This window comes from Labeo rohita, chromosome 13, assembly GCF_022985175.1.
Source record: "Labeo rohita strain BAU-BD-2019 chromosome 13, IGBB_LRoh.1.0, whole genome shotgun sequence".
NCBI classification, from domain to species: Eukaryota; Metazoa; Chordata; class Actinopteri; order Cypriniformes; family Cyprinidae; genus Labeo; species Labeo rohita.
This window is the reverse complement of record NC_066881.1, coordinates 33,090,732-33,108,086: the sequence shown is the minus strand read 5'-3', so window position 1 is coordinate 33,108,086 and position 17,355 is coordinate 33,090,732. Positions and strand designations below refer to the sequence as shown.

The 17,355-nt window shown below is 33.5% G+C and overlaps 1 protein-coding gene across 2 annotated transcripts in view; it reads left to right on the top strand.

Moving 5' to 3' along the window:
- The window catches only part of kcnk12 (potassium channel, subfamily K, member 12), a 43,998-nt gene extending 26,987 nt beyond the window's left edge, over positions 1-17,011 (top strand). For both annotated transcript variants that reach the window (XM_051126218.1, XM_051126219.1), the window contains exon 3: positions 15,275-17,011. In XM_051126218.1, coding sequence (XP_050982175.1) covers positions 15,275-16,167 — 893 coding nt within the window. In that variant the 3' untranslated portion in view covers positions 16,168-17,011. The remainder of the gene's footprint in view (positions 1-15,274) is intronic.
- Positions 17,012-17,355: the final 344 nt, after the last annotated feature.

The following is a 17,355-nucleotide window of genomic DNA, read 5'->3' as shown; positions in this document are numbered from 1 at the left end:
TTCGGAGCGTGGATCGCGAATCAGTCGTTTCGCGAAATGATTCTCAAACCCGCTCTGAAATCCCGAACTGAATCAAATGATTCGCGATCCACGCTCCGACGTCCTGATCCAACTCAAAAGAATCGCGAATCATCATTTCAGATCGGGACTTCAGAGTGTGGATCGCGAATCAATCAATTTACGAAATGATTTGCGAACCTGGCCGCTCTGAAATCCCGATCTGAAACAAATGATTCGCGAACCCGCTCCGAACTTCCGATCTAAATCAAATGATTCGCGATCCACGCTCCGTCGTCCTGATCTAACTCAAAAGATTCGCGCATCATCACTTCAGATCGGGACTTCGAAGCGTGGATCGCGAATCAATCGTTTCCGCGAAATGATTCTCAAACCCGCTGTGAAATCCCGAACTGAATCAAATGATTTCGCGATCCACGCTCCGACGTCCTGATCTATAACTCAAATGAATCGCGAATCATGATTTCAGATCGGGACTTCAGAGTGTGGATCGCGAATCAATCAATTTGCGAAATGATTTGCGAACCTGGCCGCTCTGAAATCCCGATCTGAAACAAATGATTCGCGAACCCGCTCCGAACTTCCGATCTAAATCAAATGATTCGCGATCCACGCTCCGTCGTCCTGATCTAACTCAAAAGATTCGCGCATCATCACTTCAGATCGGGACTTCGGAGCGTGGATCGCGAATCAGTCGTTTCGCGAAATGATTCTCAAACCCGCTCTGAAATCCCGAACTGAATCAAATGATTCGCGATCCACGCTCCGACGTCCTGATCCAACTCAAAAGAATCGCGAATCATCATTTCAGATCGGGACTTCAGAGTGTGGATCGCGAATCAATCAATTTACGAAATGATTTGCGAACCTGGCCGCTCTGAAATCCCGATCTGAAACAAATGATTCGCGAACCCGCTCCGAACTTCCGATCTAAATCAAATGATTCGCGATCCACGCTCCGTCGTCCTGATCTAACTCAAAAGATTCGCGCATCATCACTTCAGATCGGGACTTCGAAGCGTGGATCGCGAATCAATCGTTTCCGCGAAATGATTCTCAAACCCGCTGTGAAATCCCGAACTGAATCAAATGATTCGCGATCCACGCTCCGACGTCCTGATCCAACTCAAAAGAATCGCGAATCATCATTTCAGATCGGGACTTCAGAGTGTGGATCGCGAATCAATCAATTTACGAAATGATTTGCGAACCTGGCCGCTCTGAAATCCCGATCTGAAACAAATGATTCGCGAACCCGCTCCGAACTTCCGATCTAAATCAAATGATTCGCGATCCACGCTCCGTCGTCCTGATCTAACTCAAAAGATTCGCGCATCATCACTTCAGATCGGGACTTCGAAGCGTGGATCGCGAATCAATCGTTTCCGCGAAATGATTCTCAAACCCGCTGTGAAATCCCGAACTGAATCAAATGATTTCGCGATCCACGCTCCGACGTCCTGATCTATAACTCAAATGAATCGCGAATCATGATTTCAGATCGGGACTTCAGAGTGTGGATCGCGAATCAATCAATTTGCGAAATGATTTGCGAACCTGGCCGCTCTGAAATCCTGATCTGAAACAAATGATTCGCGAACCCGCTCCGAACTTCCGATCTAAATCAAATGATTCACTATCCTTAGTTAAAAAAAAAAAAAAAAAAAAAAAAAAAAAACGCTCTGACGTCCTGATCTAACTGATCTAACTCTAAAATGATTCGCGAATCATTATTGTAGATCGGGACTTTGGAGCGTGGATCGCGAGTCAGTCGGTTCGCAAAATGATTCACAAACCCGCTCTAAAATTCCGAACTGAATCAAATGATTCGCGATCCACGCTCCGACGTCCTATTCCAACTCAAAACACTGAATCATTTAATTCAGATTGGGTGCCGATCTGAATCAAATGATTCGCGATACCCGATCAATGAATAATTTTGCGACGCAATTATTTAACTGTTTTAAAGTTTCTGAAAGTTCTGTTTACCCATCACTACACAAATTCGAAAATGAATGGCTGTTTTGATCTGTTGTTTTGCTATTGAATCGCTTGAACTGAATGATCAAAGTCACGAGATTGAATCAATCGGAGCTTTTCCAGCGTAAATGACTCACTCAGTTGAATCGGTTCGCCTGTTCTTCTGCTTTTCGTTTGGTGCTGCTAACTAGTGAAAACACTTCATTAACATGATGAGCTGCACCTCAAAATGCATGTTAGATAGAAACATTGTGCATTATGATCGAGTTTGTAGCTTAATTCACTATATTTTAAATAGTTTGCGCACTGCAGTTCAGTTGGTGACAGTTCAAATAGAACTCAGTTGAAAACATCCAGTCATCTCATACCACTGAAGTGAATGTTCAATTTGTCAGTAAATATTGTAATAAATATCTGATAAATTACTGTTGTATCTGATTATATTAGTCTGTATGGAGTGACAATCAATGTAAAATGAGCAAATGGGAGAAGCAGATGAACACAAAACAGCAAAACATCATTATCAAAGTTTAAAAAGGGGAATTTTTATCATTCAGCTACCTTATATGTTCTTACTCCACACCTTAAATGTGCGCCCTTGAAAGCATGCAATTTTCTAGTGTATTTACTAATGTTTACAAAAAAAAAAAGCATTTATTTGAAATAGAAATCTTTTATATCATTATAATTGTCTTTACTGTCACTTTTGTTCATTTTAAGAGAAGAGTAGCAGTTAAAATAAAAGATTTCTAAAAAAATCTTAAAATTCTCTGCAAATCTTAGCATTTCATTAAACAATTTTTAGATATTTTACAAAACATAAATCAAGTTATTTGCAGTGTACAACTCTTAGTATTTCTATAGTGTGCAGAATGTGCACATCTGCACATTTTCTATGTGTGTGTCATTATTAATACACAGAAATGAATGTATATATTTAAGAGAAATGTTATGTACAAAATATTGTATTAATATATAATATAAATTATCTTAAAATTATAAATACATATACTTGTAAATAATATACTTGTTTGTTTTTAAGTTGTAGTAATTTTGTTATCTGCTGTTTTAACCTTTTTTTTAATATTTACAATAACATTTAGCTTTATTTTTACTCTATAAATATTATTTTTACTCTATATACTTATATTTACTCTCTTGCGTATTAACAATGATTCATAAAGATAGTCTGTCAGCTTATTTTAGTATTATTTATATACTATTATAGTATTTATTTTAAATTAGCTTTTATTTTTGTATTTTAGTATAAAATAAACATACTTTCTGTATATTATAGGGCTGTCAAACTATTAATCGCATACAAAATAAAAGTTTGAGTTTGCCTAATATGTGTGTGTGTGTAATTATGTATATAAAAATACAAACACATTCATGTATATATTTAATAATTATTTACAAGTATATGTATTTATTATAATTTTTAGATAATTTATATTATATATTAATAAAATATTTTGTACATAAATAACATTCATTTCTGTGTATTTATATATACATACATACATTAAGCAAACTCAACCTTTTATTTTGTATGCGATTAATCGTTTGACAGACTATTTTTAATATTTCTGTTTATTTGTATTTTTAGTAATTTTAGTTCTACTTTACTTGCTTATTAAAAGATTCAAGAAGATAGTCTGTGTCAGTCTTAATATTAGTATTATATACTATTACAGTATTTATTTTGAATCTGTTTTTATTTTTATGTTTTATTTATTAATATACTTTTAGTGTATTTTTATATATTATTGTATGTTTTAAGTTTTAAGTAATTTTGTTTTATTCTTTTATTTTTGTGAGATTTTGTTTTTTTTTTTCTTCTACATCTGCACATTTTCTGTAAAAATAAAATCCCTGCATGACCTATTGTATTTGCCAATTTGTGCATTACAGTGCAATACAAGACAGTCTGGAGCTTTTTGTCATAAATCAGGAAAGGGAAATGAGCTTCTTTTATAGTATGCAGCAGGCTTAAAAGGCATGAAGCTTTGCAGTAACATGGGCGTCATAACTTCACTTCTACAGCCAAGATAAATGCTCCTCAGCCAGCCGTTGTTTCGTGATGTATAAAAATCTGTCATACACCTGAGTAATCTTTTCACAGCATACTGCACAAACTACTGTAAGTGTCTGTGGCAGACTGTGAAAACAAGTCTGAGTCGATAAGGAAATAAATGCAGAGGGAGAGGCAGCGCTGCTCGGTTTCTCGACAATAAATCAATGTAGGAACAGACGAGATGTTGAGCTCTCTTCTGTACTGCTGTGTATAACATTAAAAACTGACAGACATTCGAACAAACCAGACTGTGTTCGGGCCTTATGACTTTATTACCACAGCAACATTAAGTAACAGGAAGTACAAACAGTGTCATGTCATGCTAATAATCATAGTCCATTTTTTAACCATTTTTGTTCCTGAAGAATGATGGGAATTGTAGTTTTGTTGTAATTGTGCTGTTTCTTTAACTGATAAAGCCATTTACTTCTTTCTTTTGAATTGCACAGTGAGCTTTGGTTCGAATACAGCGTGAATCTCCTTTCTAATGCATTCTGCGCTTTTCCATTCGTCCAGCAAATGCACTTCTACTGTTGGAGCGCTGTATGACTTCCTCAGTTCAAAAACAGCTTCACCGTACGCTCTCGTCGGGGTGCAGGTGAGCTTTTCCATTCAAACCCTGCGTGAAAGCCCATGTTTGAACACAGTATGGTCTCCCCCATTCAAACACAGTACAAAGAATCATTTAAACACAGTCTCCAGAAAGGAAATCCTGAAAATTTATATAAGCTGATATGACTCTTAGTGAGACCTCAGAGGCAAGGCAGTCTGAGGGAACTTAGAACTTTCTTACTGGGTAATATATTCTACTCACTTGCTTATTAAAAATTGATTTAAAAGAATAGTCTATGTCAGGCGTATTTTAGCATTATTTGTACTGTTACAGTATAGCTTTTATTTTTATACTTTTACTATAGAATACATATGCTTTCAGTGTATTTTTTTGTTTTTAAGTTGTAGTAATTTTGTTAAATGCCATAACATTTAGTTTTATTTTTTATTTAATTTTAGTAATTTAGTACTTCTACTCTCATGCTTATTAAAAATTACTTATGAAGATAGTCAGGCTTATTTTAGTATTATTTATATACTATTATAGTATTTACTTTAAATTAGCTTTTATTTTTGTATTTTAGTATAAAATAAACATAACTTTATGTATATTATTTTTGATTTTTGTTTTAGTTTAAGTTGAAGTAATATTGTTATTTGCTTTCATCATTTTTGTTAGCTTTTTAATATTTATTTATTTTTATTTTTAGTAATTTTAGTTCTACTTCACTTGCTTATTAAAATATTCAAGAGGATATTCAAGTCTGTCTGTCTTAATATTATTTATATACTATAACAGTACTTATTTTCAATCTGCTTTAATTTTTATATTTTAGTATAGTGTATTTTTATATATTATTGCAATAATATTTAAAAATACACAAAGTATGTCAACATTCTTACAAAAAAATTATAAAGTGTGTATAAGTATGTTATACATGCATGTTTTCATTTTAGATTAAAGTTGAAGTAATTTTTTTACATACATTTGTTATTTTTGTTAGATTTTGTTTTTTTATACTTTTATTTAGGTTTATTTTTAGTTTAGTTTTTGCAATTGTAGTATTTAAATTTATATTTTAGTATAAAATAAAGATACTTCCAGTGTATTATTTTGTGTATTATTTTTTATGCTTTGATTTTAGTTGAGGTTGTAATAATTGTTTGTTCTTGTCATTTTTTTCATGCTCTTTTTTCTATTTTGTTTTATTTTTAGTTATTTTGGTACTTCAGTGTAAACTTAAACTTAAAAAAGGTTTTCATGTAATATTTATAGTTTATTTCTACATTTATATAGTTCATATACCTTCATTTTAATGAAGAAAACAGTTTTAATAGTTTTAGTTTTAGTTAACAATTAAAAACCCTGGTCTCTTTTAGGCTTTTGACCTCTAATATTTTATAGAGAAATATTTAGTTGAATGCTTCGGGGGAAAAAATAGCTAGAATGCTTGTGCTGTTTTTAGTTTCTGTTGTATTTAATGTAAATTGATATGCAGCTTGTGATTTTGGACCAGAAAATTACCTTTTATTTTTGTATTTTTAGTATAAAATAAACATACTTTATATTATTTTATATTTGTATTTTAGTTTAAGTTAGTAATTATGTTATATGCTTTTGTCATTCTTGTTAGCTTTATAATATTTCTATTTTCTAATTTTATTTCTACTTGCTTCTACTTTTAAAAGATTCAAGAGGATAGTCTATGTCAGGCTTAATATTAGTATTTTTTATATACTATTACAGTTTATTTATTTTTTATATATTATGTTTTAATTTTAGATTACGACCGAAGTGATTTTGTTATATACTTTTGCTATTTTTTGTTAGATTTCTATTTCTAGTTAAGTTTATTTTTAGTTTAGTTCTTGTAATTGTAGTTTTTCAATTTATATTTTAATATAAAATAAATATACTTTCAGTGTATTATTTTTATGTTTTGATTTTAGTTTAGGTTGTAATAATTTTATGTTCTTGTCATTTTTTCTATTTTGCTTTAGTTTTAGTCATTTTGGTACCTAAACTTAAAAAGGTTTAAGTTTTCATGTAATGTTTTTAGTTATTTCTACATTATATACTTCATATAACTTCATTTAATGAAGAAAAGTTTTAGTTTTAGTTAACAATAAAAACCCTGGTCTCTTTTAGGCTTTTGGCGTCTAATATTTTATAGAGAATTATTTAGTTGAATGCTTGTGCTGTTTTTAGTTTCTGTTGTATTAAATGTAAATGTATATGCAGATTGTGATTTCGGACCAGTGAGATGTCAAGGTCACCCTTGTCAAGAGATATGCATTGTTTTTTGTGAGAGATAAATACTTCTTTGAATGCAAAAATGCTTTATGTTTGAAAACATTTTGTACTACAAGCCCCAAGCTTGTCGGACTTTAATGTTTCATAACTGCGACAAGGAGCCCCAGATCACAGCCATCTCACAGCGTGTGCCCGTCAGCGACGCACTAGAAAGACACCGCGCAACTGGTTACAGATGCTACAATGCATTTCAAACTAGTATGAAATCTGTCCGACAATCTCTGACAAATAAAAACAACAACCAGTAAAACGGCAGAATAGTGAAAGAGCGCAAAACGAGGGTGAAGCATTGAGCCAAACATACGCAGCCCACGTTTCTCTAAGCACTCCCTCATCCAGACCTTTGCTCTTTTTTTCTGCTTTTTCCTGTTTTGTGTAAATCAGCGCAAAAATAACAGCAAATCCATGTTGTTTGTTTATGTTGTCAGCTCTTGCATTGCTATGTATGGGATTCTGTCATGCTCGGTTATGACTCATTCTTTCCTTGTTATTGTAGTCAAGGGAAGACAGGCTGAATTCACTGCTGAAAGTTTTGATATCATGGCTTACACATGGCAAGTCGCCATATCAGTTTCTCATACTCTGTTGTATAAAATCAATAAATAATAAATATGCTTCCCTGCTCACTTGCAGGGTATTTTCCAATCTGCTACCACAGCAAAAGAAATGAATAGAAATGAGTGTGAATCAATGTTTTGAAATGTTTTTGAGAGTATTTTTGAGGTGGCAAAATATTTCTCATTGCACAGCTGCATAACTGTCTCTAAATGAGTGTTTAATGAAAAATCAAGACAAGATACCCCGGGTGAATACGGTAAAAAAAATTAATTAATATAGATCACTATGCTTCTCCAGTTGTTTGATTTCATTAAGAATTGCATTTTTTTTTTTTTTTTTTTTTTTTTTTTTTTTTAATTACAAGTTTTATGAAATGTCATGTTTAAATATGCAAATTAATCATAATCTGTTTAAATGTGAACTAATATGCATACATTTCCAGAAGAAAAATCTGAACATTTGTTCAAAATTATTGCTTCATTTTGTTGTCATATTAGAGTCAAATGGATTTAGTGAGGGGATTTTGGATTTTTCTTTTAGTCACTTCATAAATCAGAAAATACTGTCAACAGCCAGAAAAAAAAAAAACATGTTTTTAGGAAGAAAATGTTTTAGGAATAAAACATTATGCAAAATATCTACACTTGAAGTCAAAAGTATACATACACCTCACAGAATCTGCAAGATGTTCATTATTTTACCAAAATAAGAGGGATACATACAAAATGCATGTTATTTTTTATTTAGTACTGACCTGAATAAGATATTTCACATAAAAGACGTGTAGATAGAGTAAACCCTGTTCAAAAGAAGGAAACATGATGCATTAAGAGGCAGGAAGTAAAAACTTTTTGAATGTGAAGATCAGGGTAAATTTACCTTTTTTTTCTTCTGGGAAACATGTCAGTATTCTCTGTAGCTTCTGAAGGGAAGTACTAAATGAAAAAAATATGATATTTAGGCAAAATAAGAAAAATGTACACATCTTTATGCTGTTCAAAAGTTTTCACCCCCTGGCTTTTAATGCATCCTTTTTCCTTCTTAAGCATGAGTGAGTGTTTGAACCTTCTGTAATAGTTGGATATGAGTCCCTCAGTTGTCCTCAGTGTGAAAAGATGATCTCAAAATCATACAGTCATTGTTGGACTCATTAACAACTATCACTAACCACAGTATTATGAATCAAGTGTATGTAAACTTTTAAATGGGGTAATTTTTATAAATTCAGCTATTATTTTTTCTTGTGGACTATATGTTAACGTCTTTTATGTGAAATATCTTACTCAGGTCAGTGCTAAATAAAAAATAACATGCATTTTATATGATCCCTCTTATTTTGGTAAAATAATTAACATTTTGCAGATTCTGCAAGGTGTATGTAAACTTTTGACCTCAACTGTATATAAACAAATCCTTCAGTAAAAACCTTCAGAATATCGATAGGAATAAAATTGTAAGTTTTGTTGCATGTAAGTGCTGCTGAAGTGGAAAAAAAAACTCTTTTTGCAAAACAGCCTTTAAAGATATATATCATAATTGAAATTTAATAAAATAAACATTAAAAAGGGTATCTTAGATATTTTCTTTCCACTGTAAAATGTCAAACAGCCCAAAATCTCAAAATTGATCAGTGCATAAAAAAACTGTCTTGTCTTGCACCGTAAGTTTACATTAAATGTAGTTTCTTGGAGTTGACTTGAACTTTTGAGTACTGGTTTTGTATGGGCAAATGCTGTGCACTAGTTTTAGCATAAAACTAGTTTATATCTACTTGAGGAAAACTTTATGTTGTGGTTTAAATTTTGTTACCTTTGTTCTTTATGCAACCTCAAATGCAGGTTTCAGCACTAAAAAGAGCTGGTGTATGGCACGTGTTTGTGTAACCGCAAGTAATCAGGCACATGATGTGTAGTGATGGGCAGATGGTAGTGTAGTGTAGAGAAAGTGCCAGATACTTCTTACTCAGCTCATCCTTTCCATCATCACACCCTGAACCCGTTCTCCGCAGACCCCCTGCACTCCAGCCGGTGACTAATGATTTCCTGTTCGTCAGGAAAAAAAAAAATCCTACCCCTCCTTATCATCTCTGTATTTTATATATCTGGCTTGCGATCCCTGAAGACAGCAGGACGACTGAAATGGCCTCTGTCCAGGGCAGGAAAAATGCCAGATTGTTGAAATTAGGATGCTTGCTGTCAGTGCGAACAATGGTGGTTTTAATGTGCTTGCATAGTGTGTATATGTTTTTTTTTTTTTGTCAGAGGTGCTAAATAGCTAGACTGTGCTGGCATATTGTGAGGCAAAGATTGCTGCATGCTGCATTGTGTTTGGAAACGAGCTGAAACCATCTGTCACAGTGAAGTGCTCATATGCTATTAATTTCTTAAGGAGACACTGACTTGCTGCATGACATACTAGCATAAAAAACTGTAACATGCATGTAGGCCTACTCTATTTTCCAGGAATATAATAATTTTTCTATCATCTGAATTGTCTGCGACATATATAAAGCAATTAAAGGAATAGTTCACCCAAAAATAAAAAAAAAAATAGCTGAAAATGTACTCAACCTCAGGCCATCCAAGATGTACATGAGTTTGTTTCTTCATGACATTTGGAGAAATGTTGCATTACATAATTTGCTCCCCAATGAATCCTCTGTTGTGAATGGGTGCCGTCAGAATGAGAGTCCAAACAGCTGGTAAAAACATCACAATAATCCACAAGTAATCCACAACACCCCAGTCTATCAGTTAACATACTGAGAAGCCAAAAGCTGTGTGTTCGTAAGAAACAAATCCATCATTAAGGTGTTTTAAACTGCTTTCTTTAATTAAAGTTATCTCGTCTGAATCGGGAGAGAAATATGCACAGATCAAGCACTGTTTACAAGCAAAAACACTCCATAACAGTTTTAAACTGTTAGTGGATTTTGGATTTTTTTCACTGGAGGGAAATTTTGTATTATGGACTCACATTTTGGCCAGATGTGACGGTTTAAGTTGCATTTTTTTATCGTCTAAATCATGCTGCAACTTATATAATACGATTAAAATTATCGTTCACCCAAAGATTTAAATTTGCTGAATATTTCCCCACCCTCAGGCCATCCCAAGATGTAGATGAGTTTGATTCTTCATCACATTTGGAGAAATGTAGCATTACATCACCAATGGAGTCCAAACAGCTGATAAAAACAATAACCCACAAGAAATCCACACCACTCCAGTCTATTAATTAACATCTTGAGAACCAAAAATATTTGAAATGAATGTGTTACTAACTTGAAACCATTGCTTCTAGCAATTATCTATAATATTGCTTTCCTCAGTGAATCTAAAAAGTCATCTAGTCTGAATCAGGAGAGAAATATGTTCAGATCAAGCACAGTTTACAAGCTAAAATAGTCTAAAACAGTTTTAAACAAATATATGTCAGTGGATTTTGATGTGAGACGACAACATGGGCTTTTTCACTGGAGGAAGTGTTATTATGGACTACATTTTGTCCAGAAGTGATGGTTTAAAGCTAAAATGTCTAAATGATGGATTTTTTCTTACAAATATGCAGATTTTGGCTTTGACTGGAGTAGTGTCTATTATTTGTGGATTATTGTGATGTTTTTATCAGCTGTTTGGACTCTCATTCTGACGGCAGCCATGCACTCCATTGGTAAGCAAGTGATGTAATGCTACATTTCTTCAAATATGATGAAGAAACAAACTCATTTACATCTTAGCCTGGGGGTGAGTACATTTTCAGCAAATTTTCATTTTTGGGTGAACTGTTGCTTTAAATATTTTGTGTGACACACATACTGCACACCATTGAGATACAATAGATAACTTTCTGCAGGTATTATAGACTTCCTTTGGCTACTTTACAGAAATAAATGGGTTGTGAATACAGTTTAATTGTTTGCTAATTGATTTTATTGTCTAAAAATAGGTATTTAATATCATGCAGACCTCAAAGCAGATGGCATATCTGGAGTTTCTTCAGTATGGTGTATTGTTTCCAGCCTGCCACATTGTTTTATACTGAATATCAAATATAAGATCGTAAAACAACGGCTGGCATTTGATTTTTGCACAAACTTGAGCAGAATGCAGCCGTTGTGAATGCTGAGTTGTAAATCTCAACAAAGGCAATCTGTCAGACTTTTGTCTAAAGTCCTGCAGGTTATTTTGGGTGTGTTTGCTCTCTTTCTCTCCCCTCTGTCCCTAAAGTCTCCAGAGATCCAGTCTGAAGTGTGAGCTCTGAAACGGCACCGAATCGATGGTTCAGGGCTTGAGGTAACTGAGATTTTAATGAGAGAGAGCTGGGTGGCCCTTGGCAGACGAAACCTCAGTGCCCTCTTAACAAGAGCATCTCAGCGGCAGGCCAGTGGAAAAACGAGTAGGGTTAATTAATTAGAGATGAACGGCTGAGAGGTCAGATTTGATCCTGTTCTCTTTTTGTCTTATAAAGAGCACCGTGTGGTTTTACGCCAGAGCGAATGGGCTGTTTTCAGGAGAGTCTGTTGTGCATTGCCATCAGCCACATGGGCACTCTTCTGCTCAGTGTTTTCATTATTTTTTGTTGTGGTGAAGTATGTGCAGTTGTGTTTTTTTAGGCAGTGAATGTCGCTCGTGTTTATTGGATATGTTTCAGCACAGTCTGTGGCTTGCTCTTTGTGTGTCTCCCGAGACTGAAGTGTTATCTAACCGTCCAGAATGCAACATCGGGTGTTTCCATGGGCATTTTGTGCTTCTGCAGACTTTTATTTTATTTGTTCAACAGTGTATATAAATGCATTGCAGGAGAATTCTGTCATGAGTTTTTCCACCGTTCCTCAAAAGATGTGTGTTTAACAGCACCCTGGGCTTGTCATTTTAAACATTTTTTGTATAAAAGTGCTAAAGCTGATTCAGCTATAACTAAAGGCATTAAAAAATATTTTTTAATATTTTTTATTTCAGCTAGTTACAAAGGAAACATTTTCACTTCATATCAAACTTATTTCAGTTTAACTTGATGTACTAAAATACCAAAAACTAAAACGGAAAGAAATGAATAAAAACTATAGACATATTTAAAGAGAAAAACAACAGAAAAAACAACAACAAATTGCTAAAACTTATTAAAATAAAAAATGGAAAATATAAAAATAAAACTATCAAAACTATCAGTACATAACTAAAAATTGTAGTAATTTTATTTCAGCTAGTTATCAAAGAAACATTTTTATTTCATAAGACTTATTTCATAAGTTTAACTTGATGTACTAAAAGAACAAAAACTAAAATGTAAAAAAATGAATAAAAACTATACAGACATATTAAAAAAAAACCCCACACAAACACACACAACAAAATTACTAAAATGTAATAAAATAAAAAAATGTAAATTATAAAAATAAAACTATCAAAACTCAAACTATTAGTACATAACTTAAAATTGTAATAATTTTATTTCAGCTAGATATCAAAGAAATATTTTCATTTTGTATCGTATTTCATAAGTTTAAATAAAAACTACAATAGAAAAAAATTAATAAAAAACTATACAGACAAAAATAAAAGAAATAAAAGTTAGGAAAAAAACAACAACAAAATTACTAAAACTTAATAAAATAAATAAAAAAAAAAAAAAAAAAAACAGAAAAATAAAACAATCAAAACTCAAACTATATCTATCTCCCACATATATACATATATGATTTGCTTTATTAGATTAATTTATTAGATTCATTCAAAGTTATATTAAATAATAATATTATAAAACAAAAAAATCAAAATAATATAAAAAAATTCTCTAAATTAATATTGAAATGGTTAATAGTTATTTCACTTGTTTAGATAGTAATAGTTTTAATATGTTACAGCACTGCACTAATATTCTTCAAACAATTTTTTTTTCTTTTACTAGTTATGAATTCAGTTTTGTAGATAGATAATTCTGCTTTATATATGTTTAGATAAGACAATTCCCATTGACTTGCATTAATAGAATGATACACTAATGTGCTATAAACATACTTGCATTGCGTTATGCATTGCAGTGTGAAACTTTGGCATTAAACACATAAAATCAAGCTTGTATAACTAGAAACATTTTGCGTCTAAAATCTTAACCATATTCTTTTTCTGCCTTTCTAGCATTTCTGTTTCCAACAGGAAATGCAGATACAGAGTTCATTGTGCTGTTTCTTTTTCACTTTCTCTCACTGTAATCAGTTAAAATGACAAAAGTGTAAGGGCTTTATCTTCTCCTCCCAGGAATCCTTTAATTATTCAGAAGACTTTCTATACTGATGTGTTCCAAAGGATGCAATTCTCTAGAAAACATCTCCTCTAATATATAGCTCTCTAAATCAATTCCAGCTACCTGTCAAAGACAAGCTAGTTTAATCACTGGGATGTGAATGTTGCAGCAATGCTGAAGGTCAGTCGTTATTGGAATAATCAAATTTTAAGGATATCAGCTATTTTTTTGCTACCCCGCAGTCACCGTCAAGTCTAGTTACAGTGCTGGTGAAATGACAGTGATTTCTGTTCTTCTTATTCTGTCCTCAAGCACTTTTGGGGAAAGTTACTTTTGAAAGTAATTCATTACAGTATTGCATTAATTTTTATGGAAAGTAACACATTACGTTACTTTTGCATTACTTTTTGTCACCTGAGCTGGGCTTGCTTATTAATTTTTAATAACAAAAAACCCAGGAGCAATATTTTTGGTAACTGCAAAGGCACTTTCACACCAAAAGTTGAATGAATAAGCCTGAAGGAAGTTTTGCTTTTGTTTTGCTCTGCCTCTGCACCTCACTCGCATTTTCTCTCAACACAGGGACAGAAGAGGTGTCAGTAAATAAATGGGAAAATAAATGGGAAAACTTAGTAACTTGTGTTACTTATTTGAAAAAGGAATATATATATATATATATATATATATATATATATATATTAATTACCTTAATAAACCTTAATTATTATAATTTTATGGTATTAAATGTGGGAAATTTTTGAGGATTTATTCTATTATTCTATTTTTTTAGGCTTTTTTCTTTCTTTCTTTCTTTCTTTCTTTCTTTTTTTTAATCATTTTTTAATGTTTGTTTAAGAACCATTATGGTTTTTTTTATGACAATAGAGAACTTCTCACCAAAATTTTGAACATAAACTTCTGTGTATTTGACAATTAAAGCGCAATAAGACATGAAAGACGTGAATAGAACTTAGTTTAGTACTCACTTTCTGTGTGCATGCTTCAGATATGTGTGCTCAGAAAACCCAACATCAGAAGTTTAAACTACTATGGTTTAAAAAAAAAAAAAAAAAGCTTGATAGACATGATAGTCAAAACCAAACAGATGTTTTTAGGCAGAATATCTGAGGTAGGAGCTGTAAAGGCACTGCTCTATTCTGGAAAAGGGGGCGGGGAGCAGCAGCTCATTTGCATTTAAAGAGACATGCACCAAAACGGCGTGTTTCTGATTCTACTCAAAATGGGCATTTTCAAAATTATATAATAAATGATCTGTGCTGTATTTTGAGCTTAAACTTTACAAATACATTCTAGGGACACCTGAGACTTACATTGCATATTGTAAAAAGGGTCATTATAGGTCTTTAACGCTTGTACTATTCTCATTAGCTAATTTTAAATAGATGCATGATGCATCCACCAAATAAATAAATGTAAACATAAAGGTTTTCAACTCCAAATGAATGATCTTTATATTGCATATAAAGAATATGATGTCCAAACAAGCTCTTTTGGTTTTCTTCCTGCAGGATTTGGGATGACCACCCCTGTGACAGTAGCTGGAAAGGTTTTCCTGATCTTCTACGGTCTGTTAGGTTGTGCGGCCACCATCCTGTTCTTCAACCTCTTTCTGGAGCGCATCATTACCCTGCTGGCCGTGGTAATGAAGGCGGTGCGTCTGCGTCGTTTGCGGACCAGCGGCCTTCTCCCACCGGGAATCTGCCAGGACTTCGCGGCGAGTACGTTACCCGGTTGGAAACCTTCTGTGTATCACGTGATGCTCATTCTGGGTTTATCGGCCATCGTGATCTCCTGCTGCGCGTCAGCCATGTACACTCCAGTCGAAGGCTGGGCGTATCTGGACTCGCTGTATTTTTGCTTCGTCACCTTCAGCACGATTGGTTTCGGAGATTTGGTGAGCAGCCAAAGCGCTGCATATGGCTACCAAGGACTTTACCGGTTGGCTAACTTCTTCTTCATCTTGACTGGAGTATGTTGCATCTACTCGCTCTTCAATGTCATCTCCATTGTCATTAAGCAGGTCCTCAATTGGATGTTGGGGAAAATGAGTTGCTTGTGCTGCCAGCGCTGCAACAAAGCAAATGCTTTCTTAGGACGCCGCAACGCCATCAGGCCCGGCTCGCGCCTTAGGCGCGGACGCTTCGGCCGGACGCCGGACACGGATGGCCCTTGCGATAGCGACACGGAGGGACGCAGGCTTTCGGGCGAGATGATATCCATGCGGGACTTGACGGGATCCAATAAAATCTCGCTGGCCATTATGCAGAAACAGCTGTCGGAGTCGGCGAACGGATATCCCAGAACGGTGTGCGGCAGTTCACGGCAGAACGGCTTTTCTGGTGGCGTTGGTGCTTTGGGCATCATGAACAACCGATTAGCAGAAACCAGTGACTCTAGGTAGAGGTACCCATCTCAGAAACGACTGTTTTTAGCAGTAAAACCTCTCCAACTCTCTCTGGCTGTTGAGCGGTTTGGGTTTGCGATTTAAATTTTTGAGCTTGTGTAGAACAGCATGGCATGCATGAACTGTGTAGGATATCCTGTAGGATTTTTGGATCGTAACTTGCTACGGCGTATGCTAAGAACGCGTGCTAGGTAATAACGGTGTGTTCAAATCATGTTGGAAAGATCGTATTCATGAGCTGAATGAACAAAAGCATCAGTGCAAAGTCACAGTTACGAGTGGGAAATGAGAAATGTCCCAAGTTGGGATTGTGTCATTGAGAAAACAAGTCGGATGCAGTGAATGCAGCATCTGTCTTAATGGTAAATCTAAGTTGCATGCATAAAATACCATAGTACTGTGTAATTACAATATAATCATTTAATTTACAACACCATAAATTGGAAAAAAAAGCAAAAACACACCAGATGCACATTCTTTAGTCATTATTTTTTAGTAAAAAATCATAAATGTTTTGCTTGAATCATTTATGTACACTACCAGTCAAAAGTTTTTGAACAGTAAGATTTTAAATGTTTTTTTTTTTTTTTTTTTAAAGTCTCTTCTGCTCACCAAGCCTGCATTTATTTGATCCATTTTTCTAATATTTTTACTATTTAAAATAACTGTTTTCTATTTGACTATATTTAAAAATTGTATTTATTCCAATGAATTCAATGCTGAATTTTAGCATCATTACTCCAGTCACATGATCCTTCCAAAATCATTGTAATATTCTGATTTGCTGTTTAAAAAACATTTATTATTATTATGTTGAAAAGAAAAAGACATTTTTTTCAGATTTCTGATGAATAGAAAGTTCAGAAGAACAGCATTTATCTTAAATTGAAATCTTTTGTAACATTATAAATGTCTTTATCATCATTCTATTTAGCATCCTTGCTAAATGAAAGTATTAATTACTATAATTTCTTTCCCAAAAAGCTCAAGCTTTGGAATGGTATAGTGTATAATGTTACAAAAGCTTTTTATTTCAGATAAATTCTGATCTTTGGATCTTTATATTCATCATAGAATCCTGAAAAAGATTGATAATAATAATAAAAATTTTTCTTGAACAGCAAATCAGCATATTAGAATGATTTCTAAAGACTGGAGTATTGAGGCTGAAAATTTAGCTTTTGA